The 25,136-nt window shown below is 56.0% G+C and overlaps 1 protein-coding gene across 1 annotated transcript; it reads left to right on the top strand.

The window, feature by feature from the left end:
• The first annotated feature begins 293 nt into the window (after positions 1-293).
• LMNA (lamin A/C) lies at positions 294-24,691 on the top strand. Its single transcript, XM_009099172.4, has 12 exons — positions 294-765; positions 17,748-17,904; positions 18,089-18,214; positions 18,311-18,481; positions 18,582-18,707; positions 19,257-19,477; positions 19,568-19,772; positions 19,906-20,013; positions 20,157-20,276; positions 20,356-20,451; positions 22,632-22,883; positions 23,488-24,691. Exons 1-12 carry the CDS (start codon positions 416-418, stop codon positions 23,518-23,520), a joined length of 1,965 nt encoding a protein of 654 aa, XP_009097420.1. The 5' UTR covers positions 294-415; the 3' UTR covers positions 23,521-24,691.
• The last annotated feature ends 445 nt before the right edge of the window (positions 24,692-25,136 follow it).

The following is a 25,136-nucleotide window of genomic DNA, read 5'->3' as shown; positions in this document are numbered from 1 at the left end:
CAGTCCAAGGGTCCTGAGGGTGCCCGGCTGCAGCTCCTCACTGCAGCCCCCCTCAAGGTGCCCTTTTCCCTGGCCAAGTCCCCCCAGTCTGCAATCCAGCCTCTGTCGGGGGAAAAGCGTGTGGAAGGGGGGTTTCCCCGGACTGTGTCCCCACAGCCGCCCTCCCGAGGCCCCTTCACCCAGGGATATTTTCCCAGCCTTTCCTAAGGAAGGGCTGGGACTGATGCGAGTTGTCTCCACCCAGGTTTGGATAACTCCACCCGCCGCCGCCTCTCAGCTCCTCCTCCCAGTGAACAGCCCAGCTGGGATATAAGCAAGTCACTCAGCCACCGGGAGCTGCCGCGACAGCTGGGCGGGTGGCGTGGGACATCGCGCCGTGACCTGAGCCGTGCCCTTCGCCTCGACGCCGGACCCCATGGCGACGCCTTCGCAGAAAAGGAGCACCCGCAGCGGGGCTTCGGGGACCCCCTTGTCCCCCACCCGCATCACCCGGCTGCAGGAGAAGGAGGACCTGCAGGAGCTCAATGACCGCTTGGCCGTGTACATCGACAAGGTGCGCTCGCTGGAGCTGGAGAACGCCGGCCTGCGGCTCCGCATCACCGAGTCCGAAGAGGTGGTGAGCCGCGAGGTCTCGGGCATCAAGGCTGCCTACGAGTCCGAGCTGGCGGATGCCCGCAAGACCTTGGATTCGGTGGCCAAGGAGAGAGCTCGGCTGCAGCTGGAGCTCAGTAAAGTGCGGGAGGAGCACAAGGAGCTGAAAGCCCGGTGAGTGCCCTGGGGATGGCGGAGGCTGCGGCGGGACGGGTGCTGCCGTCATGCTTGGCAGGGAGCCGGGAGGGAGGAAGGAGTGACCTGGAGGAGGCAGGGAGAGAGAGGAAAAATCCGTGGCCGGGCCGGGGTTGGGGTGGCTGTGATAGGGACCAAAAGAGGAGAGAAGCTCTCCCGTCATTCCTGCTCTCCTTCCAAGCGCCATCTTTGGCCGGGATGCCCTTGGAGAGGGGATTTGGGAGCAGAGCTGGGGACGCTTGGGGCTGGGGCTGAGCAGGCATGCCTGGGCCCCCGGCAGGGTCCGTGTTATGCGGGCCGCAAGCGCCGGGCTGGCGGCCCCTCTGCCTTCGTCATGCTGGAGCTATTCCTAAACACGCTCCGGCACAGCCCGGGAAGCGGTGCCAGCCAGCTGGCTCTGTCCTGCCTACAGATTTCGCCTGCTCGTCCTATTTTCCTTTGCTGTCTTTGGCACCGGTTAAAGAACCTGCTCCAGGTTTTGTTTGTCTTAACCCTCCCTGTGCCAAGCTGTTCCCACTCTGTGGGGTCCCTGGCTTTGGGGGAAGAAATGTGCGGGCAGCGCTCTTGTCCCCCTCCCACCAGCTGTCACCGGCTGATGTGCTCCCGTTGAGGCACGAATTCCTCCAGCCGCTTCCCATCGGGCTCGTTTCTTTCCCTCCCTGCCGGCAGAAATGCCCCCCTTGTGGACCCCTCCCTGCTGCCACTGGGTGCCTCTGCCCTCCTCGAGGCTGTCACCGGTTACCGGCACAGGTCCCCTGAGGACACGGGGCTCCCTGGCCAATGTCGCTGCTGGCCAAACAGGGGCTGGCACTGGGCTTCCCCCGGGCTCTGCCAGCCCCTGCAGCGTCGGGACATGTCGCTGTGGCGCTCAGTTCCCCGAATGCCGCTCCTTTCTGTCATCACCTTTGGCTCGCAGCCGCCTTCGGGCTGGGCAGTGGCGGGACAGCCCCCTTCTTACTCCATTTGATCTTTTACCTCTTATTCTGGACTCCTCGTTTTGAGCCTGTGCCGAATGAGGCTAAAATTAACTTCCTTAGCAGATGCCATAAATATTCTACCTGGGAGGGAGGGACTGTGCTGCCCGTTGGAGCCGAATCCGAAAGCCGTGGCGGGTTATATTTAGCTTTTTATTTCCCGTGCGCCGCTGCAGCTTCGTCCTCGGATAAGGCGGTTTGCCGCTCGCCGGATCCCTGTTCCCGGATCCCGAGGATCCGGATGCTGCTGAGAGGAGGAGCTGAGCTGTCTAAAGGCTTTTTTCTGCCTTATACAAACCCAGAACTATCTTGGCCACGATCTTTCGAGGGCTGGAAAAAATGCCCGGCCCGCAGCCGCTGCTGGAGGGGAGCTGGTAGCGGGCTGCGCTGGGGAGCCGGCCCTGTGGAAAACGGATGTGGAATTTTTTCCCTGCGCTCCGGGAGCTGCCGTGCTTGTTCCCGGGCGCTGACAAATATCCTGAAGGAGTGCTGTGACTCGCGGGGGTTCCCGGAGAGCAGCTTGTGCTTGAGAGAGGGGTTTCGGTGGGTTTGGGAGAGCAGGAGGGGCGCGGGCTCTGGGGGCCAGGGGTGTTTCCAGGGGTGTTTCCAGGGCTGTTGAGTCATCTCTGAGTCACGCTCGGTGCGATGGAAGAGCGGAGGTGCGGAGGAAGCCGCTGCTGTTCGTTTCTGCCTCTGCTTTGTCCTCTCTTCCTAGGGCGCGGTGTGAGGGCTGCTCTCCAGCCCCTAAACCCCTGCAAAGAGGTTGCAGCTCATCTGGTGTCCCTGGGCAGCTGCTCGATGTCCCAGGGCTGCTCAGAGAGCTGCAAAATCGGCTGCTGAGCTGCGGTGCTGCTCCTTGGGCTTGCTTTGACTGGGATGTCCCGAGTCTTTGGGACATGAGGGAATGAGCCCAGCCCCTCGGAGGGCTCAGAGCTGTCGGGGGCATCAGGAGGGCCCCGTTGTTCTGACACTGCTCCGCTCCCTGCCACCCACTTGGGCAGGGATGTGCCCGCTCTGCCGGCTCTCCCCTTCCACCCTGAGCCCTTGTGTCAGCCCTGGGGCCGTTTCACCGTCCTTGACACGGGGAGACTTTGGCTAAAAAGTAACTGGCAGTCCTCTGCGCCCCTCGCTGTGCCCGTCAGCCCCGGAGAAGCGCCGGGTATCTCCCGCAGGGCAGGCGCCCTGGGCTGTGTTATCAGCACCCACAGCATCGCCGCTGCCTGACACAGGGGTTGTCTCGCAAGCACAGAGGGAGGGTGGGGGGCCGGGATGCCAGGGCATGATGTGACACGGCCTGGGTGCTGGGTGCTCTGTCTGGGGTGGGGAAAGAGCTGCTGGCTGGAGGGGGACAAGCTGTGCAAACACAGACCAGTCTAACCAGTACCAGTGCAAGAGCTGCATGGGTGGAGGAGGGTCTGAGAGGAGCTAGGCTGCCTGCCCTCTGCCTCCTGCCTCCTCTCTGCTCCTGGCCAACTGCTCTTCTCTTGGGAAAGTTTCCAGCAGGATCTTCCCACTGCCTGTTTGGCTGCTGCTGATCCAGGAGGGGTTTCCCAAAGTGCCCACCTGGCTCTTGGCACGAGGACCCTCAGCCCTGTGCAGCCTGGTACTGGCTGTGCTCCAGGACAAGGGACCTCTCTGGGCACTCCTGCCTGTCCTGGTGCCACATGTGTCCCCAGCCCTGGATGGCCTCTGGCTATGCTGAAGCCACGCTTCAGGAGAAGCAGAGGGTGTGGGGAGGGTGGCAGGTGACTCAGGGGTGCTGGCAACACTGGCATCATCCCCTCCCAGGTCACAGGTAGAGATAGGACCAGTCTGAAATGCCCCTGTCCCTGGTGTCCTCAAGCTTCTGCTCCCTCCTTGGAGGACACCTGGATTCCAGCATGGCATTCCATGGAGCTGGAGAGATGCTCTGTGCTGGGTCCTGCCCATTGCTCCCTCTCCTTAAGCTGGCTTCTGACTCACAGGGTGAACAGAGCCACAGCCCTTGCCTTGCTCCATCCCAGAGTGAAAGCCCCAGCCTGGGAGCACAGGGGATGTAGAATACAGCCCTTGGCACCTTCAGTCCAGGGAGACACCCCTGAGGAATTCAGGGCCCATTCCATGGGCAAGGAGTGGCCATGTGGTGGCCACACAGAGACCAGCTCCCCTCTCCAGGCAGGAACCAGCCCTGGTTAGCAGCACACTGATGAGCAATGCCTTCCTGAATTGCAGCCCCTAACCTGATTAAGGCAGTGCCTTGGCAGTGCCTCTTCCTCCCGGGGCCCAGATCTCATCCCTGGCCCTAATGAGGACAAATCTCCTTTTTCCCAAACGTTGCTGTGGAGGGGGGAGCTCATCCAAGGGCAGAGCCAGGGAGGCAGCAGCGAGGTGCCAGGAGGTGAACTTTACAAGCCTTCCCCAGCCCAAGGGGGTTTCGCCCCCTGCTTTGTGACCCTCCAGGCAGGAACAGGTAAACAAAACCTGTTTAGTTGAAAAAAGGGAGGAAAAAGGATTAAGGTTCAGTGCTGCTGGGGGGGGGGGGGGAAGGGGGGCATGCACTTCCTTCGGCAGCAATGAACTTGTGATGGAACATTTTGCGTGGGGTGAAACCTCAGCTCCTGGGTTTCTCCCCTGTCTGCCTCATGGAATTCCAGCCAGGGAGGGAATGCTTTGGCTGGGAGGAGGCTTTGCCCTTTCAGAGCAAACAAAGAGCAGCTTGTGCAGCTGGGGATACTTTGGGGGGAGTCATCAACACAGAGCTGGGCTGATCCAGACCTCTGTGGCCCTCTGGGACCCTCTTGAACACGCCAGCCCCCCTGACTCTCCAGCCCTGTGGACACACTGGGTGTCTCCTGACATGTGCAGCCAGCAGCTCAGGATGGCTGGGCATGCCAGCCCTCCTGGCACACTGCAGGGCTGCAGGGTTCCGTGGCAAAACATTTCTTCCAGGAGAAGGTTTTCATTAGTTGTTCCCGGTGGAGAGGAATTCTCGCCTGTGCAAACATCCAGCCCCTCTTTTTCCAAGAAAAATTGTGGCAGGGAAACGTGCTCAAGCACTTTTGGTTTGTGACCTCGCTCCCACTGCTGTGTTTGCCAGTGTCTTCCAGCCACAGCTCACCCCTGGATGAGGGGAGTCAGAGGAAATCCTGTTGTCTCATATATATTTAGGATGATAGGATCCACTCTGGAAAATTAAGGACCTTATCTTTGGAGCTGGGGATTAAAGAGAAATGATTGCAAAGAGAGTCAGGGCTGTGTTTGGTGTGGGAAGGGATCTATCCCTGGCAGCCCATCCCAGCCTGCCCAGTCCCACATGCTGCCACAAGTGTTTTCCAGCCTTGCACGTGTCACTTCACTTGTCTGAGTCCCAACAACACTCAAACTCTGGAGCCAGAGAACAGGGAGTTCCCCTGTGCGTGCTCAGGGGGGCAGACAGAGAAGGTGACACAGCCAGGGTGGGACATGTGGGACGGCTGCCAGCTCCATATTCTGCTGAATTCATGCCTTTTGGGAGGGGTAGTTTCCTTTTGTGCTTCTGGCAACAAGGAAAGGAGGAAGTCACCAGAGTTCTCCCTCTGGTCCTGGCCAAAATTAGAGCTGTCATGGAGGATTCCCCAGGAAGTGTCGGCCCAGTGGGTTCAGGGTGAGCTGGGAATCACCTCCCACTGTCCTGCCGCTGGCTGCATTACCTGTTTCACCATCCTGCTCTTTGTGAGGCTGTTTGCTGAGCCTGTTCCTTTGTGACCAGCTCAGCACGTTCCCAAACAGCTGAGGCTGGTGCCATGTAAAACCTGTCCCTGTTGACAGCTGCCATCAGACAGCATGGTGTCAGGGCTGGGTGCCCACCCGCCTCTGCTCCCTTCCCCTCCCTGCCCAGGGCTGAATGTCCCCAGTGTGAAGCTGAACAACTGTGGGGGCTGGCATGGTCCCCCAGCCCTGCCTGGTGCAGTGGCAGCTGCAGCCCTGACTGCAGAGACGTCTCTGTGACAGCCAGACTCTCAGCTAGCCAGGAGAAGCCCAATCCTTCCAGGGATGGGGCAGCCACAGCTTCTCTGAGCAGTGCCAGGGCCTCACCACCCTCGCAGGGAAGAGTTTCTTCCCAACACCTCGACTAAATCTGCCCTCTCACTTTAAAGCCATTCTGCTTGGCCCAGTCACTTCACAACCTCAATAAGAGTACAATAAAACCCCCACATTTTCCCTTGTTTCTGTACACGAAGGATGTCTCAGCACGTCCATGAGCCATGGTGTGATATCCAGGGCTGTGGGTGTTGGAGAAAGCCAAAGGGTGTGGAAGTTGGTTAATGAGGTGCATTGAGCTCAGCCCACAGAGACACCACAAAACCCAGCTGGGGTTGGGCCACCTCTGTTCCTGGCGAGGCTGAGTCAATGTTTCACATTCTCTGTCATAAAGCAATTACCTGTTCCAGTGAAGGTGAAGGTGCCCTTGGCTTGGGGTGTCCCCCAAGCTGCAGCCAATGCTCTATTTCTGCCTTCCATGGGTAGGAGAGCTGGGAATTGCAGCGACAGCGGGGACAAAGTTCCCCAGCACACAGAGTGGGTGCTGCCCTGCCTGTACTGTGCCTTCTTTAATTATGGGGTTGCACCTTGCAGGTGTTGGTGCTGTGCCTGCAGAGAGGTGGCAGAGCCAGGGTAGGACCAAACATGGGCTCTCCTGAAGCTGCTGAATAACAAACATGGGCTCTCCTGAAGCTGTTGAAAAATAAACATGGGCTCTCCTGAAGCTGTTGAATTCTTCTGTCGGGGCTGTGAGTGGCTCAGAAGCACCTCTGTAGAAGAAGGTTCTGATAGCAGAGGTCTCTCCTCCTTCTTGCACAAAAGCCACCTCCAGCCACTTGCTCTGGCCGCAGCTTTGCACACTCAGGTCCTCCTGCCACCCAGTCCAGTGCCACCATTCTGGTCAGGCAGAGCTTGGCATCACCACGCTGCAGTGCTCTACTGGAGCTAAGAACTTTCGCTTTCTTGGGGTTATTTATTAACAGCTTACAGACACAGTTTCTCCCTGAAGCCCCCTGTGAGTCACATGAGCCCAAGCAAACATCCAAGCTGTTGGTGTGGGTGTGCAAAGCGGGCTCCAAAAGGGCTGGGAGCCCAAAGGAAGCTCGGCTCCGGTGCCCATGGGCACTGAGGGGTGGCCAGCTGCCAGTGCCCTCTGTGAAGAGCCGTGTGCCCTCTCTGGCAGCCCCGTGCCAGGGCTCAGATCAGGACGGGGAGGTGAGTCATGCTCAGCATGTGGCTCTGGGCTGGAGCAGGGCGCGGCTCCGGGGCCGTGCTTGGGGGGGCCCCCGTGCCCGGCAGCCCCGCTCTGCCCCTTCCTTCCTGGCACCATGGCAGATAGCTCAGCAGCACCCTGGAGTGCCAGGATGCTCCCCTGCCGGACCAGCCTACACTGGGGGAAATGGGGGGGTTTTCCAAGTTGAGCCTCCGTGCTGGGGGCTTTAGAGGGAAGGGGAGCACTGAGGAGAGCAGCCTCAGCCCTGGGCGTTGTGTTTTGCTGTTTGGGTGACTGCCAGGCCCCCCTTTCAGGGCAGAGATGCTGCTTTGTGCCATCCAGTTCCAGGGCAAAAAGCCACCAGACTGGGGTGGGTTTGGGTGGTGGGTGTGTGGTGGGCATGTGAGGTTGGCAGGAGGGACCTGGTGGGGAGGCTGGAGCGTCTCATGTCTGTTCTGTTCACAGGCAGTTCTGTGCAAGCAGCAATCGGGGCTAAATTCTGCTTTCTAGGGATGCCCCATCTGCAGTCCTCGCTCTGGGGAAGTGCTGATTTCCTGCCCACGTGCCAAGCAGGTCTGGGCTCCGTCCCTGCACGGTGCAGGCTGGCAGGGAGAGCGGGCAGAGGTGTGCTGGCAGCTCTGCACATGGCAGAGTGCAGCAAGACACAGGCAGTCACCTTGGGCGCTGCTCATCCCTGTGCTGAGCTGCATTTTCCTGCTGGAATCCCACCCGTATCCATCCCCACAGCCACTGCAGCAGGAGCTGGAGCTCCCTGTGCCGGCAGTGACTCAAACTGCAGCCACCGCCGCATGCAAACAGACCTTGTGGCAATGTAAACACCTTGTGTGCCTTTATCTGCTGCTGGAGCCAGCAGACCAAACCCTTTTGTTCCCAGGAGTATGTGTGGCATCTGGACCCAACAATCCCCTGCTTTGTTTCTTAAGCAAATGTTGCTGGCCAGAGGCTTTGCGTACCGGATTTATGAAAAATGGGGTGAGCTGCTGCTGCTTCTGAAGAGAAAAAGGAGGCCTTGAACTCATCCCCTGCTTTGCCTCTCTTGCCTCCTTTCTGCCTTTTCCCTCCTTGCAGAGGGCCCTGGTTTCCATTGTGGATCAGGATGCAGCAGGTGAGAGCGACCTCCTCATCCCTTCCACCCCCTTTGGGCTCAGGAGCTGCACGTGTGAGCAGAGGGAAGGGAGCTGCAGCCACATCTGCACAGTGGTAGCATGTTTCCTTGCTGCTGGGGCTGGGATTGCCTCCCTGGGATTGCATCCCTGCTGCACATCCTGGCTGTGTTGCCAGTTCCCAGCCAAGCAGGAGTTTAGGGCTGTTTTCCCCAGTGCTCCTGTCCCGAAGGCATGACTAACACGGTGACTCAGCTCCCTGGTTTTAACTTCCTTTGTAAGGCTCCAACCGTGCCCAATCTCCCAGGGAAACACCGGGAATCTCTGCTTTGTCTTCATCCTTTGAGGTGCTGGTTTATGGGTTTAGAGTTTTCTCCTTCTTAAGAGGGATGTGTTGAAGTGAACGGAATGTTCTGGGGCTTCCATGGAGGAGCAACACTCAGAGCTGCTCTGGGTGGAAAAATAAAAACCAAACCCACAACTTTCCCACTAAGTTTTAGCCCAAATATTCAAAAGCTGGCTTTTGCTGTGTTGGAATAAGATAGCCAAGGCTGGGCAAAACTCCTTCAATTTCATCCAGTCCAAAGCTTAATTGTTAATTTGTCATTAGTTAACATGCAATTTAACTATATTAATGGTACAAATCTGACTGGTTAAAATGGTGAGTGTTCAGAGTAGGGGCATGAAGACTTGGAATTTCCTTCTTTCCTCCTCTTCCCAAAGGCTTTGGCTTTAGTCAGCAATAGACAGCACTGCAAACTGCTAGCAAATTCTGGATTGGGAAAAACAACTGACAACGCCCTCAAGCACATTTTGGGGCTGTTGTGCAGGAGTTGAAATCGATGGTCCTTGTGGGTCCCTTCTAACTGAGAATATTCCATGATCTCAAAGCTTTTTTTCTCGTGTCTTTCCTTCTGAAACCTTGCCCTCTGAAGGTGGAATTGAGCAGTGTGGAAGGTGATGTATTGACGTATTTGAGTTGTGTCTAAAAAAATTCGCTTTCCAGCTCAGCTTTTGTTAGCAAGTTTATTTTTTCTTGATAAAGGGTATTATTGCTTTAATCTATATTTAGGATGATTCAATCCCAGGCCATCAAGTGTCATTCAGCTAACCCAATTCATGATTTCATGGCAAGCTAGGAAAAGGCAGGCTGGCATGTTTGAAATGGATGGGTTTGGGTTGTGCTGAGCCTGGGCTGCCACTGGGGTTGGCCAGTGTTTGATCTTGGTGTTCTGAGAAGTTGAGATGTTCAGGTTTATAAAGAGAATCAATCAAATAATAGTTTAGGTTGGCTCCAAGATCATTGAGTTCCTCCAAAGGCCACCACTAAGCTGTGTCCCCAAATGCCACATCCACCTCTCTGTTAAATCTCTCCAGGAAGGGGAAACTCCACCACTGCCCTGAGCAGCCTGTGCAGTGTTTGGTGACTTTTTTCAGTGGAAAATGCAGTTTTTTCAAGCAAGGGAACCCCGGGCTCAGCCCCCTCAGGACATGCACAGACACTGGCCAGGTTTTCCCGGTGCCATGTAATTCCCAAGCTCTTCAGGACCAGCTCTGGTAACAGACCTGGGACTGGGCCAAGTTTGCTAAATCAAGTTTCAACTGGTAGCACTTTGCATGTCCCCCCAGGCTGGAGGCTGGTTCCAGGTAACCCAGGGCTTGGTGGCAGACATGCCCCACAGAGAAATCCTGCCCTCCTTCTGCTGGGCTCCCTGTGCTCCCCCCAGCACTGGGGACTCCAGGGCTGATCCTCCTTGCACTTTGCATCCTCTTTGCATCTGTCTCCTGGGGCTGGCTGCACCCTGGAAAAGCTTTTGCCAGGCATCTGGGAAAAGGAGTTGGTGGGTAACAGGGGGTCCTACAGGGGTCCCACAGCTGGCAGGGGTTCTCCCAGGCAGCCAGGCACTGGCAGACACAAAACTGGGGTGTTGTGATGCGCAGATTGATGCCTGACAAAAACCTCCCCCAAAAACACAACGCGGGCCGTGGAAAACCAAGTCCTTCCCCTGATGACTCCCACGTGGCAAAAGGGCAAAACCCCCTTTTCCAGCTCTGGAACCCCTCTGGTGAAACCAGACACCCTCCAAAACCAGGGGCTGGCCTGTTACTGAGGGGGACTCAGCCCAGCAGCAGCGTCAGTTGGTGACTTGGGATTTCCATTCCGAGCTGCTGGTGAGTCACCAGCTGGCGTGACAGCCTGGACAGGGAGTGAGCCACACTGGGGCTCCCCAGCCAGCCCTGAGCTGCAACATTGTTAATTCTGAACAATTAATCCTCTATCCATTGTCAGAAATGTGCTTGGAGCTCTTGAGCAGCCTGTGGCTGCTGTGGTGCTACTGAGGCTGAAGTGCTTCTCCTGTGGCAGGAAGGGAGGCTGAAGGGTCACAGGTCTTTGCTGTGGTGCATCCAGGAGGGGGGAAAGCTTCTTCAGACCTTCAGAGGGATGTGTGTGGTTGATTCCTGGGGGTATCAGCATGGTCAGGCATGCACCCACAGCTCCCAGCAGCGTTCCTGGGAACATCTTGGATTTGGGGAATCCTGGACAGTGGGGTCTGTTTGCCTCCCCATGAAAGGCTCTGTCCTGGTTCCCAATGAAGCAGCAGTTTTGGTTCATTTTAAGGGTGCAAGGAAAGGCCAGATCCCAATTCCAGGAGGGGAAGCCCAGCTCCTGGGAGGTGCTAGTGAGCTGTTTGTGCTCCACAGGGGCTGCATGGAGCTGGACAAGCCCCTCAGCCCCATGGCTGAGCATGTATGAGTGCATCAGGAGCGTGTGGCAGGGCCAGGGCTGAGCCTGGCATCAGGAAGGGTCCTTGGCACCGTGATGCCAGATGTGGGAGCTGTTTCCATGCCCACAGCTGGTGCTGGCATCCCCAGCTGCCTCTGGTGCCCCACAGGATGCTGGCTCCGTGCAGACACTGTCCTTGCTGTACATCATGCTGGCTATTTCCAGCTCTCCTGCTAGGAGACCAGCCCGTGTTTATCCTGGTGATTTGGCAGAGCTGCTGCGGCACAGATGAGTCAGAAGCTGGGAGAAGCTGCTTTGCCACATTCCCATTGCCCCACTGCAGAGGTTTTCCAGGTCTGCCCCTTCTCATCATGTGGGGCCCTGCTCCTGGGGTGGGGGAACAGTCCTTGATGGAGAAACAACTCCTGGGATGGGGAGCAATCCCTGCAGTGGGGTGGCGATCCCTGGGATGGGGGAGTGATCCCTGGCGTAGGTGTGGTGATCCCGGGGCAGATCCCAGGCACTGGAGGCAGTGCCATGGAGAGTAGCCTGGCAAGGTGGAGCAAAGCAGATTTCCTGGGTCCTCCCAGCAATCTGAGCCTGCCATGGGCACACACTCTCACTCCTGCCCCCGGTTCCCAAGCTGTGAACGTGTCAAAGCCTTTCCTGGGATAGCCAGGAGCAGGCAGCTGTGGGCCCTGGCAGCCAGGTGGGATTGAGACCTGCAGTCGGGGGGGGGGTGATTTGCAGAGGCCCATAAAGATTTATGGATGGGGCAGGAGCCAGCGAGTTCCCTGAGCTGGCACCTTTTCCAGGGTGGGGCAGCTGCAGTTTGGAGGCAGGGGAGGAGGGGAACGCCCCCTGTGCCTCTGCGAGCTCCATCCCACTCACTGGTGCTCTTCCAGTGCACAAAGCCCGGCGCTGCCCATGCTCCAGGAGCACTTGTGGGGATTAATCGTGGAGAGGGAAACCAAAGAGTGGTTCCTAAAAATGCACTGAGTGGGCTCTGGCATCTCCGAGAGGCTTGGCATCTTTCCAGCAGCCTGGTGGGCTCATGCCTGGAGCTCTGAAGCTGTTCCAACAGCTCTGACGACTCTGTCCTGTCTTGACTTTTCCAGAGGAGAGCCCAGACCTGCCAGGTTTCCTGGCTGGGATTTTGGGGTGGAGAGGGGGGGAGTAGTAGCAGATGCTGCTCTGTAGGGCTGTCCCCGAGCCCCCTCTGACTTCACAGCCTCGTGTCTGTCTGTGCTGAGCGCAGCCTGAGCAGATCCAACTTTCCATTAACATTTGAATTTTCTGGCAGCTCAGCTGCAATTTTCAATCTTTTTTTTTTTCTTCTTCCTGCTTTTAAAAGCTAAAAATAAAATATCTTGAGGCCCCTTTTCCCTCCATCTTTTCTCATGAGACATTTGTTTCTTGATGATTTGATGCCTCTGTTGTTTTTTCTCCTCTTGGATTGTTTTCACCCGTGGCTCTCGCAGCACAGGGGATCAAATCCTGTGGGATTTGAAGGCACCCAACCCTCCAGAATGAATCTCTGCTTCCCTTTTCACTGGGGAATTTGGGATCTTGTAGGCTCTAGCAGAGGCCAGTGAAACGCTCTGTGGAGGAGGAGGAAGGTCTGTCTTCGTCCTCCTCTCCAGGGAAGTGGGAGTGACACAGCTGCCATGGAAGTTTTTATTTTTAGCCCAGCGCCAGCTGGAGCCTGTGAGGCTTCCCTGGAATAAAAGCAGGACCTGAGGGCAGGAGAAGGGAAAAAACTCAAACCTTGTTTGGGCTGGAGCAGGGATCAACAGGGCTGGCCTGAAGCAGTGGGCTGGGGGTCCCCAAGGCCAGAGAGGACTCACCTGTGTGCTGATACCTTATCCAGACACTGCTGCTACGTTTGGGGTCGGGGGTGTCTGGAAGGAACCTGGGGGAGATGCTCAGGCCCCAGGGAGCCTGACTGGACCCCCCAGAACAGAGGGCAGGAGAGGATTTGTCTCACCCCTCTCCCTTTGTCAGAACTACTCCCAGCTCAGGCTGGTGAGCTCCAAGCTTCTGGCTCTCCTCCTCACAGTGGAATCCAGAGCTGAGCACAGGAGGCTTCTAAGCAAAAGGGATTTGTCCTTGAGTCGTCTGGGATTTACTATGGGGCTTTCCAGGCGTTGTGCTCAGAACCCTGGATACTTCTGGTCCCTGGAGAGGCAAACCTGCTGTAGGCACAAGTGTAACCCTCAGCATTTTCCCTCTGTTTGTCCCTGCTCAATGGAGCTGCTGTCCCTTGTAAGAGTGAAACCATCCAGGTCGTGCTGGAGCCCCATCCCAATGAGCCAGTGTCCTCCAGCTGTGCTCAGACCCCCAGGGATGAGCAGAGAGCAGCAGCAAACCCCAGGGATGAGGAGGAGCCCCATGGCACCTCACTCCTCGGGAAGGACAGGGCTGCACCCCGCCGGGAGTGCTGGGGTGGCCACGCTGGCCACGGGGCTGAGCCAGGGCCAGATGGGAAAACTCAGCAGCCTTGGAGCCTCGGACCCGCTCCCAGTTGGCATTCTTGTCCTGTGAGTCACTGGCACTAAAGGAGGGGGTTGAACAGGAAGGAGCTCCAGCAGCAGCTCCAGCAGCAAGTGAGCCTGTGGTTCACTGGAAAAGGGGGACCAGAGGCATTTCTTGGTCAGTTATTCCAATGTGGGCTAAATTCCAAATTCTCTAGACTGCTGAAATGCTATTTAGACATAAAAGAGGCTACTTTATGGAATTTATGGACTATGAAATCATATTCTGTCCATAGCATTGAGACCCTCTTACCTGAGAGCCCCAAACATTAAAATATGAAAATCTGACCACAGATACATTCTAGAATTCATTGCAGATCCAACATGTTACACTGAGCCCTTTGCACTACAATAAAGAGTGTTCTGGGCTGGGAAAGGAGCTTTCAGAAACTGAAAGAAAGGCAGAAGACAGATCTTCACTCACTTCCAAGAAAAAGTCTGCAAGCTGCTCCTGGATTCCCAGAGGCTCTTGGGCTCTGCTTTTCCTGACAGCAGCACTTTAAGTGGTTCTGAATTTCATTACTGTACGTGCAGGAATTGTTGGGTTTTTTAAAACGGTCCTTAAGTGGAATTCCTGCTCTTTTAACATGGAATATCCTGGGATTTGAAGGGAGGTTTGCACTTTAAAACAGTAGCCTGGGATTTTGAAACCTGAGGTTTTGAAACCCAAAATAACCCAGAATAATTTCTCCGTGCTGGCTCCGGTCAGGAAACAAAAAGAAATTCAGGAAAATCTGCTACTGGCCAATGCAGGAGCTTCTGACATCCTGCATCTGCGAGTCTGGGAGCGCCGTCCTGCCGTCTCCTGGTGCTCGGGATGCTGCTGTGGGATAGGCTCTGGATGGGCTCTGGGATGGGCTCTGGGACAGGCTCTGGGATGGGCTCTGGGACAGGCTCTGGATGCTGCCATGGGATGGGCTCTGGATGTTGCTCTAGGATGGGCTCTGGATGCTGCCATGGGATGGGCTCTGGACGCTGCCGTGGGATGGGCTCTGGATGCTGCCATGGGATGGGCTCTGGATGCTGCCATGGGATGGGCTCTGGATGCTGCCAGAGGATGGGCTCTGGATGCTGCCATAGGATGGGCTCTGGATGCTGCTCTAGGATGGGCTCTGGATGCTGCCATGGGATGGGCTCTGGATGCTGCCATGGGACAGGCTCTGGATGCTGCCCTAGGATGGGCTCTGGATGCTGCTCTAGGATGGGCTCTGGATGCTGCCATGGGATGGGCTCTGGATGCTGCCATAGGATGGGCTCTGGATGCTGCTCTAGGATGGGCTCTGGATGCTGCCATGGGATGGGCTCTGGATGCTGCCATAGGATGGGCTCTGGATGCTGCTCTAGGATGGGCTCTGGATGCTGCTCTAGGATGGGCTCTGGATGCTGCCATGGGACAGGCTCTGGATGCTGCCATGGGACGGGCTCTGGATGCTGCCATGGGATGGGCTCTGGATGCTGCCATGGGACAGGCTCTGGATGCTGCCATGGGATGGGCTCTGGATGCTGCTCTAGGATGGGCTCTGGATGCTGCTCTGGGACAGGCTCTGGATGCTGCCATGGGATGGGCTCTGGATGCTGCTCTAGGATGGGCTCTGGATGCTGCTCTGGGACAGGCTCTGGATGCTGCCGTGGGATGGGCTCTGGATGCTGCTCTGGGACAAGCTCTGGATGCTGCCGTGGGATGGGCTCTGGATGCTGCTCTGGGACAGGCTCTGGATGCTGCCATGGGATGGGCTCTGGATGCTGCTCTAGGATGGGCTCTGGATGCTGCTCTGGGACAGGCTCTGGATGCTGCCGTGGGATGGGCTCTGGATGCTGCTCTGGGACAAGCTCTGGATGCTGCTCTGGGACAAGCTCTGGATGCTGCCATGGGATGGGCTCTGGATGCTGCTCTAGGATGGGCTTTGGATGCTGCCGTGGGACGGGCTGAGTGCCGCAGCCGCTCCCTGGGTTTGTCACCGCGGTGTCCCGGCTCCGGCGCTCCCTCCTGGCCCCAGGCGTGCCTGCAGTGCCGGTGCTCACCCTCAGCGAGGGGCTCCGAGCCGCTCCTCACCCCCCAGTCCCGCACCTCTCTTTGGGGGAGGTGGGGTGACAGTCCCAGCCCAGGCTTGGCGGCTGCTGGGGGGCCCTTGGGTTTTTCTTTTTATAGGACCTACCGAAATAGCTTCAGGCTGGGTTTTGGTGCGCAGTCAGATCAGATTCCCCGGTCACACGGCGGGGCTGAGGAGCGGCTCTGACCGGCTGGAAAAGAGAGGGGGGCCAGGATGGTGGGTGGTGATGCCGCAGGTGGGGCTGGGGGGCTGAGGCACCACAGCTGAGGCACCAGCTGAGCTCACGGCGAGGCACAGCCACAGCAGGACAGTCCCCAGCCCCTGCTGCTCCCTGGCCACTCCAGGAGAGGCATCAAACTCCTGGCACTGACACGGGTGCCACGGACTCCTCTGCCTGGCCACCTGACGTGGGCAGCACTGGCCATGGGACAGTTCCAGCTCCTCCCCAGCTGCTGCTCCACCACCCAGCCCCACCTCAGAGCTCAGCCACGCTAACACATCTGAGTGTCCCATGCCACGGTGGCCTCTGCCACCCCTCACAGTGCAGATCCGTGTCATGCTGTGCAGCAGTCTGAATGGCTGCTAGTATAGCCCAGGGTATGGAAGCAAAAAGGATCTTTGCACAATATCCACAGATATTTTATTCAGCCATGCAGTGAGATGTTGAAGTCCTGACACCCACACACAGAGGGTCTGGTTTACTGTCCTAGTTGAGGGCAAATTTGGGAGAGAACCCCCAAAGGGCTCCTCTAGGAAAGCAGATTCAATTGGCCCCTCCCACCAACTGCTCCGGGAGAAAATACCTCCTTGGAGAAAAGTGGAAAAAACCTGTTTATTAAACAATAAAACCTAAACAATACTAAACAATAAAACCCCTTGCTGCTCCAAAAGAGATGACAAACTGAGAAAGTCCCCTCCCCAGGTTGCAGTTCAGCTCACTCAGTCCCTTATCAGTCCCTCCAGTGCTGGAAATGCTGCAGCCCAGGCCGGGCCCGGTGGCCACAGGTGGAGCTGCAGGTGCTCTGCTGGTGTTCAGTCCAGAGCAGGTTTGAACAGCTCCAAAGAAAAGGGAAAAAAACGCAGTCCAGGGAACTTCTTTGCCTCAGCTAGCTAAAAACTAACTAAAACAAAGGAGAGCTCTGTCCTGCTGTCTGTCCATCCGCAGACAACACACTGCAGGAGCAGGAATGTGGAGGAGTGAGTGCAGTGTCTGAAAACAAACTGCTGCTTCTTCTCTCCCCCTTTCACTCTCTGGAACAAGTCTTAAAGGTGCAAAACTTATTATTCAGCACAAACAGAACAGACTGGGGATAAAAGCACCATACAGTCAAGCCAGGACACTTAATCTCTGCAGGGGCCTGGGGGCTGACCCTGGTCTGGGGCAGTACAAAGGTGAGGGCCAGTCAGGGAATAGGGAAGGAGTGACTCAGGGACATAGGAGCAGACTTAGGAACAGGGGAAGGAGCCAGTGGGGTCTCACAACTTTTTGAGGGAAATTTCATGTGTCTCCCTAGAGCAGGGAATGCCCCCCAGGGTCTCCACACTGCTGTACCACAGCGTGCTGCAGTGTCCCACCACGCTGCCCTGCATCCCTGCATGGCACACGGTGCCAGGCCAGCCCCAGCCTGCTCAGCACTGCTCTCCTGCCTGCTGGGGGTGTGCAGATTGCACGTGGGTGCTGCACCCTGAGATTCCTCCTGCTCTGCCAGTCATTCCCAGCCCTTCCTGCCTCCTGCTGTCCCAGCTAGGGCTGGCTGTACCGGGTGGCTGGGATGTGCTGGTCCCCTTGTGGGTGGTTCTTAGGGACAGCGGTGCAGCCCTTTTGGGAATGATCAGAGGGGACAGGAGTGACACTCTTTGTGCTCGGGGTACAGTGCACAGGCTTTTCTGAGAACAGCCCTAAGGAGAACTTGGAGGTTTTGGTGGATGAGAAGCTTGATAAGACCTTAGAGTCCTTTCCAGTATTAGAGGGATTAGAAAATTTTGAGAGGGATTTCAGACAAGGGTCTGGAGTGATAGGACAAGGGGAAATGTCTTCCCCCTGCCAGAGGGCAGGGTTATATGGGATATTGGGAAAAAATTCTTCCCTGTGAGGATGGTGAGGCCCCTGGCACAGGCTGCCCAGAGAAGCTGTGGCTGCCCCTGGATGCCTGGAAGTGTTCCAGGCCAGGTTGGACAGGGCTTGGAGCAGCCTGGTCTAGTGGAAGATGTCCCTGCCCATGGCAGGGCGTGGAACTAGATGAGCTTTAAGGTCCCTTTGAACCAAAGCACCTCCATCATTTCCTGATGACTGTGATTATTCCTGCTGTGCCACTCACCTGTGCCACCCTTTGCCCTGCAGGAATGCCAAGAAGGAAGGGGACCTGCTGACTGCCCAGGCACGCCTTAAGGATGTGGAGGCTTTGCTTAATTCCAAGGAGGCTGCGCTCTCCACGGCCCTGGGTGAGAAGAGGAACCTGGAAAATGAAGTGCGGGACCTGAGGGGACAGGTGGCCAAGGTGAGCAGCGGCAGCTCTGTCTCCAGCCCACCCAGGGATCCCTTTCTGCCCCCCCTGCCTGGGGCTGCCAGGTCCCCGCCGTGCCAGGGGCTGTGGGGCAGATGCAGTTGGGTGTTGGGTCCCCAGCCATGGCGGGTGCAGTGCCCAGAGCCCAGTGTGATGCTCCTTCTCCATCCCCTGCCAGCTGGAAAGTGCCTTGGGGGAAGCCAAGAAGCAGCTGCAGGATGAGATGCTGCGCCGCGTGGATGCCGAGAACCGGCTGCAGACCCTGAAGGAGGAGCTCGAATTCCAGAAGAACATCTACAGCGAGGTGAGCTGGGATGTGCTGCCACAGGGCTGGCATCACCCCCGCTAGGTGTGCTGTGTCTCCTCCCTGAGGTGACCCAGTGTCCCCTGCTGTCCCCAGGAGCTGCGGGAGACCAAGCGGCGCCACGAGACCCGGCTGGTGGAGATCGACAACGGGCGGCAGCGGGAGTTTGAGAGCAAGCTCTCCGAGGCCCTGCAGGAGCTGCGCAGCCAGCACGAGGCCCAGATCAGGCTTTACAAGGAGGAACTGGAGAAAACCTACGGGGCGAAGGTGAGCAGCTTCCCCAGGCCGCTCTCCTCTCCCTCCAGTCCCAAGGAGGGCGGGTGGGCTATGGGTGCTGAGGTGCTGATGCCCCTGTCCTGTCCCCCAGCTGGAGAATGCCAAGCAGTCAGCTGAGAGGAACAGCAACATGGTGGGTGCTGCCCACGAGGAGCTGCAGCAGACCCGCATCCGCATTGACAACCTCTCCTCAGAAGTCAGCCAGCTGCAGAAGCAGGTGAGTTGAGACCAAAGGCTTCCTTGGGATGTCTGCCCTGGGGATGGTGCCCTCCTGGGGAAGGTCCCAGGTGGAGTGGCTCGCCCTCACCTTCCCTCCCTGTAGGGATGTGCCCCCTGTTGACGGAGTGACCAAATTATCCTCTGTCTTCTTGAAAAGGAAAAAAGCCCGGAAGTTTCTCTCCTCAATTGGGTAAAAATACACCTCATAGGACCTTGGGGACTTCACTTCAAATTTAAGGATAGCCAATTGGACAGAAGCCAAAAAGTCTCACCTAAGCAATTTACTAGAAAAAGAACAAAGGAATGAATCGCTTTTGTGGGGTGTTTTACCAGGAGCAAAAGCCTCTTGCCCCTGGCTCAGTTTTTCTCTGTAAAGAGCTTTGTTATTTTGCCTTTTATCAAAACTTTTATGTTTCCAACACCACCACAGAAGCCATCCTGCCAATTTGATGCCATCTGAGGTGGCTGAGCTATCTTGGGTGTGATATAGATCTCCAAGAGCTCATAAGACCTGGCTCAAGGAGACCAATCTATGCCCTCCCCACAGCTGGCTGCCAAGGAGGCGAAGCTGCACGACCTGGAGGACATTCTGGCCAGGGAGCGCGAGACTAACCGGCGCCTGCTGTCCGACAAGGAGCGGGAGATGGCCGAGATGAGGGCGCGCATGCAGCAGCAGCTGGATGAGTACCAGGAGCTGCTGGACATCAAGCTGGCCCTGGATATGGAGATCAACGCCTACCGCAAGCTGCTGGAGGGCGAGGAGGAGCGGTGAGCTCAGGGTGCTGTGCCCAGCTCTGGGCCACGTGGGTCCCAGCCCTTGTGTCCTCGCTGGCTTCATCTCCTGTTCTCCCCTTCCAGGCTGAGGCTGTCCCCAAGCCCTTCATCCCACAAAGGAGCATCCCGAAGCCACCTGTCCACCCCAGGCTCCTCCAAGAAGAGGAAGCTGGAGGACAGCGAGAGCCGGACCAGCTTCTCCCACCATGCCCGGACCAGTGGCCGTGTTGGCGTGGAGGAGGTGGACCTGGAGGGCAAGTTTGTCCGTCTCAGGAACAAGTCCAACGAGGTGAGTTTGCCTTCGGGGAGATCCCTAAGGTCCCTGGGCTGAGGTTCAGCCCTGCTTCACCCTACGGGCAGGAGGTGAATGGGACTAGCTGGAGAGGAACCAGGGTTCTGAGGGTCGCTGCTCTCTCTCGTAGGACCAGGCCATGGGGAACTGGCAGATCAAGAGGCAGAATGGGGATGATCCCCCCCTTACCTACCGCTTCCCCCCAAAGTTCACCCTGAAGGCTGGCCAGGTGGTCACGGTGAGTCCCTGCCTGGAGGATCCAGGCAAGATCCCAAACCCTGCCAGGACACTTACATGGCGTGGTTGGTGTGTGGTGATAGACGTCCAGGCTGTGAGGTCTGCAGAGCAGAGAAGTCACTTTGCTCCTGCTTTTCTCCCTAGATCTGGGCCTCGGGAGCTGGAGCAACCCATAGCCCCCCCAGTAACTTGGTGTGGAAAGCGCAGAGCAGCTGGGGCTCCGGGGACAGCCTGCGCACTGCCCTCATCAACTCCAACGGGGAGGTGAGAGCCCCTGGCAGCTCTGGCATGGGGATGGGGTGACAGGCACTGACCCTCCCAGCTGACCCCCTGTCCCCTGCAGGAGGTGGCCATGAGGAAACTGGTGCGCACTGTGATCATCAATGATGATGAAGATGAGGATGATGATGAAATGAGCCTCCACCACCGCCACCACCATGTGAGTAGGGCCCTGGGGCTGCTGCTGGTTCCGAGGGGTCCCAGGGGGTGCAGCTTCAGGCAGGGTGGGAGGGAGCTCAGCATCAGAGAGGATCAGGCATACAGGAGAAGGCAGTGGGGAGGCTGCTGTGGAAACAGCAGCATTAGAGAAGCCAGCAGACCTCTGGCATCTGAAGCAGAGTGCTGCTCACTAAAAAAGCTCTGAAGACCTTGCTGGAAGTTGTCTCCAACCCTAAGGAACCCTGATGTGCTATGAAAAGGGCCAGAAGAGTCAGAGAGAAGCTGAGCATTGCTTGGAGGATAGGATGATGGGAAGCTGATGGATGATACTTCTTGTCAGCAGCTGCTCTGTCCTTTCTGCTTCATGAGGGTGCTGGAACAAATCCAGAGGTGGCTTTGTCCTTCCTTGCAGCCCATCTTTCCCCATATGGAGCTGAAATATGCACCAGGAGGGGCAGCAGGCAGTGGGCAGAGAGCAGGCAGCATGCCAGGAGCAGAGCTTCAGCCACTTCTCCCAGAGAAACATCCCTGGCTGCAGCCCAGCACCCCCAGCAGCCCATCCTGCAGGGTGTGTGCCCTGCACACGAGGTGCCTGTAGGAATCATGTGCAGAGAGTGCCATCGTGGCCAAGCTGAGCCTCAGTGAGGGTGGAAGATCATCTAGATGTCACTTCCAGAGCTCTGCAGAAGCAAATTGAGGCATCCATCATCCACTTCCCTTTGAGTTCTCTGGATCTGAAGAGCTGTGCTGAAATTGATACCAGCACGTTGAGCTGGTGGATTGTCCTCCTCTACACTGCCCTTGTGAGACCCACCTGCACTGCAGGGTCCAGTTCTCGGGCCCCCAGCACAAGAAGGACACAGAATTGCTGGAGCAAGTCCAGAAGTAACCATGAAGATGCTCTGAGGGCTGGAGTCTCTGCTCTGGAGACAGCCTGGAGAAAAGGAGACTTCAGGGAGACCTTAGAACTCCTTCCAGGGCCTAGAGAGGCTCCAAGACAGCTGGAGAGACACTTTGGACAAGGGTCTGGAGTGACAGGACACGGGAGAATGGCTCCCCACTGCCAGTTAGAGGGCAGAGTTAGATGGGATACTGGAAGGAAATTGTTCCCTGTGAGGGAGGTGAGGCCCTGGCACAGGTTATCCAGGAATGCTGTGGCTGCCCCATCCTGGAAGTGTTCAAGGCCAGGTTGGACAGGGCTTAGAGCAACCTGGGATAGTGGAAGATGTCCTGCCCATGGCAGGAGGCTGGAATGAGATGAGCTTTCAAGTCCATTCCATGATTATGTGATTCTCTTCTGTATTGACTGTTCCTGGACAGAGGACCCAAGATCCTGCAGCCACTGCTGCCCATTCTAGGAGGTTGAATCCTTTCCAAGAGCAAAATTCCCACTGGAGAGCTGCCAGCTCCTGAGATGCTGAGGAAGAGGATGTTTTCAGGAGCACAGTTCAGGTGTCTCCCATGTGCTCAGGGTGCAAGCTCAGGGCAACAGGGCAGGTCACCCACTGGCAGCGTGCTGGCCCCAGTCCCTTGGGATTAGAAACCCAGTAATTAAATATTATTTATTAATTAAATATTATTTAATTAAATATTATTTAGATAAATAATATAATTAATAATACTATTATATTATATTATATTATATTATATTATATTATATTATATTATATTATATTATATTATATTATATTATATTATATTATATTATATTATATTATATTATATTATATTATATTATATTATATTATATTATATTATATTATATTAATTACATTAATGTTATATATAACATATATATGTTATATATATACACACAATATATATAACAGATATATGTATGATATGCTATGAATATAATTAATATATATAATATAATATAATATAATATACTATATAACTATAATATAATACTAATATAATATAATATAATATAATATAATATAATATAATATAATATAATATAATATAATATAATATAATATAATATAATATAATATAATACTATACAATATAGTACAATTTTTAAACCACATGATGGAGAGGACAGGTGAGCCAGGCTCTCTTCAAGAGCTCTCCTGGGTCACACCAGTGCCGCCACCATCCCCAGGGCAGGGGCTCCGGGCTGAGCAGGCTCTGGCAGGGGCTGAGGCCGTTCTGTCCGTCTGTCCCCTCCATGTGCAGGGCTGCAGTGGCTCTGGGGACCCCGGGGAGTACAACCTGCGCTCCCGCACCGTGGTGTGCGGCACGTGTGGCCAGCCAGCCGACAAGTCGGGCTCGCAGAACGCCGGCATCACCTCCATGTCCTCGGGCTCGTCCAGCTCCAGCGTCACCGTCACCCGCAGCTACCGCAGCATGGGCGACTCTGGCATCGGCCTCGGGGACAGCCTGGTGGCCAGGAACTACCTCCTGGGGAGCTCCAGCCCCCGCAGGCAGGTCAGTGCCAGCCCCAGGCCACTGGCCAGCCCCTGGCATTGCGCTGCCAGCTGGCCCCGTGCTGCTGGGTCGCCCTGTCCTAGCACTATCCTTTCCCTGCAATCCTGTCCCCTCCCACCTCTCCTTCTCCCTGCTCTTCCTCTTCCTCCTTGGGCTCACACAAACCTCTTTGTAAGGGGTGGGGGGTTCTGAGAGGGATTGGAAGGGATGCTTCCCACCCTGTTCCCTCTTACACCCAGCCCCCTTGGCCCCCCAGAGCACTCCCCATCCTCCACATCACTCTTCCCACTGCTGCTGGGTGTTCATGCTGGTAAGGTGAATATTTCAGCACTTTATATCTATATATTAGATTAATATACAATATATTCTATATTGATACTCTTAGTCAATATTATAATCCTCATATATCACCTACCACCAATCCTCCAATCTTGGAACTATGAACATCCCAGCTTGGGAGGATTTATTTATCACACCCCAAGGGCCAGGATGGAGGAGAGCCTGTGGGCATCCAAAGGATCCCACTGGACACCTTGCAGTCAGAGCAAATGGATGGTGACACTGGGGTCTTCTTAACTCTTTTCTTTTCTTTTCTCCCTTCCAGGCTCAGGCTGTGCAGAACTGCAGCATCATGTAATTCCATGGCGCATTCCTGTGGTTCCTGCCAGTCTCCAGCTAGGTTTGTTTTTTTTTTTTCCAAAGCAAAGAAATTTTTTTCTCTTAAAAAATAAGATATCAAAACCCCAGGTTGTTTTTTTTTTTTTTGGTTTTGTTTTCTATAGCAGGAATTTTATATATATATATTAAAAGTGCTAAAAGATGCTTTGATTTTTTTTTTTGTAAAGAAAAAATCTATTTCTATATAAAAAAAACCAAACCAAAAAATAGCTTTTCAGCTTCAAATATTTTTTAGAACTTCAGCCAAAGACAGCAAAGAACCGTGTTTACAGAGCAGCCATGCCGGAGGAGTTTGTAGTTGAAATGCTCCTTCCATTGTACCTTTTTTGCCAAAGCTTTTTACATAGGACAGGGAGAAGCACAGCCGTACCCACTGGAGCTACGTGCCACAGGGGCTGCTGTCCTGTCTCAAGTGGAGCACAGTGCCTTTACAACCCTTTTTCTTGGGATCTGAAGCCAAAATTCCCTTTTTTTTTCTCTTTTTTGAGTTGTGATTCCTGGCGGTGCTGGCGCGGGGGCTCCCGGCAGCTCGCGGGCGATGCCCATGTCTCTCTGTGGCCATTGCCCCCTCCCCAGCCCCCTGCCCGCCTGCACTCCCTGCTCTATGTACTGTATTCCCCTTATTCCCCATCCCAGGCACCTCTTGCCCTTTTTCTTAATCAGCCAAGTTGTGCCTTAGCTGAGCTGGGGGCCGGGCTGGGAGCCCCACTGGAGCCCAGCTGAGTGGAGATGGAGCAGGGCAAGTGAAAACACCGGAGCTGCGTTTTGGGACCAGATGGATTTGACAGCTGGGGTGATGGACCTCAGTCCCACATGCTCAGCCCCAGCAGGGCCCCCCAAGCCCCTCTTTGAGAGCCACTGCATCCAGAGGGGTTCACCCCCACTGCATCCAGGGGGGTTCACCCCCACTGCATCCAGAGAGGCTCACCCCCCCAGAGAGGTTTATCCCCCACTGATCCAGAGGGTTTATCCCCCCAGAGGGGCTCATCCCTCCTGCATCCAGAGGGGTTCACCCCCACTGCATCCAGAGGGGCTCATCCCCACTGCATCCAGAGGGTTCATCCCCCCTGCATCCAGAGGGATTCACCCCCACTGTATCCAGAGGGTTCATCCCCCCTGCATCCAGAGGGATTCACCCCCACTGTATCCAGAGGGTTCATCACCCAGAGGGGTTCATCCCCCACTGCATCCAGAGGGGCTCATCCCCAGAGAGTTCGTCCCCCCTGCATCCAGAGGGGTTCATCCCCCCTGCATCCAGAGGGGTTCACCCCCACTGCATCCAGAGGGGTTCATCCCCCTGCATCCAGAGGGGTTCACCCCTGCAGAGGGTTCATCCCCCCTGCATCCAGAGGGGTTCATCCCCTCAGAGGGGTTCATCCCCCAGAGGGTTCATCCCCCCTGCATCGAGAGGGGCTCATCCCCCAGAGAGTTCGTCCCCCCTGCATCGAGAGGGGTTCATCCCCCTGCATCCAGAGGGGTTCACCCCCACTGCAGAGGGTTCATCCCCCCTGCATCCAGAGGGGCTCATCCCCCCGAGGGTTCATCCCCCCTGCATCCAGAGGGGTTCCCCCCACC

Source organism: Serinus canaria, chromosome 25, assembly GCF_022539315.1.
Source record: "Serinus canaria isolate serCan28SL12 chromosome 25, serCan2020, whole genome shotgun sequence".
NCBI classification, from domain to species: domain Eukaryota; kingdom Metazoa; phylum Chordata; class Aves; order Passeriformes; family Fringillidae; genus Serinus; species Serinus canaria.
Note: the sequence above shows the minus strand (reverse complement) of the source record. Positions and strands in the feature narration are given on the sequence as shown.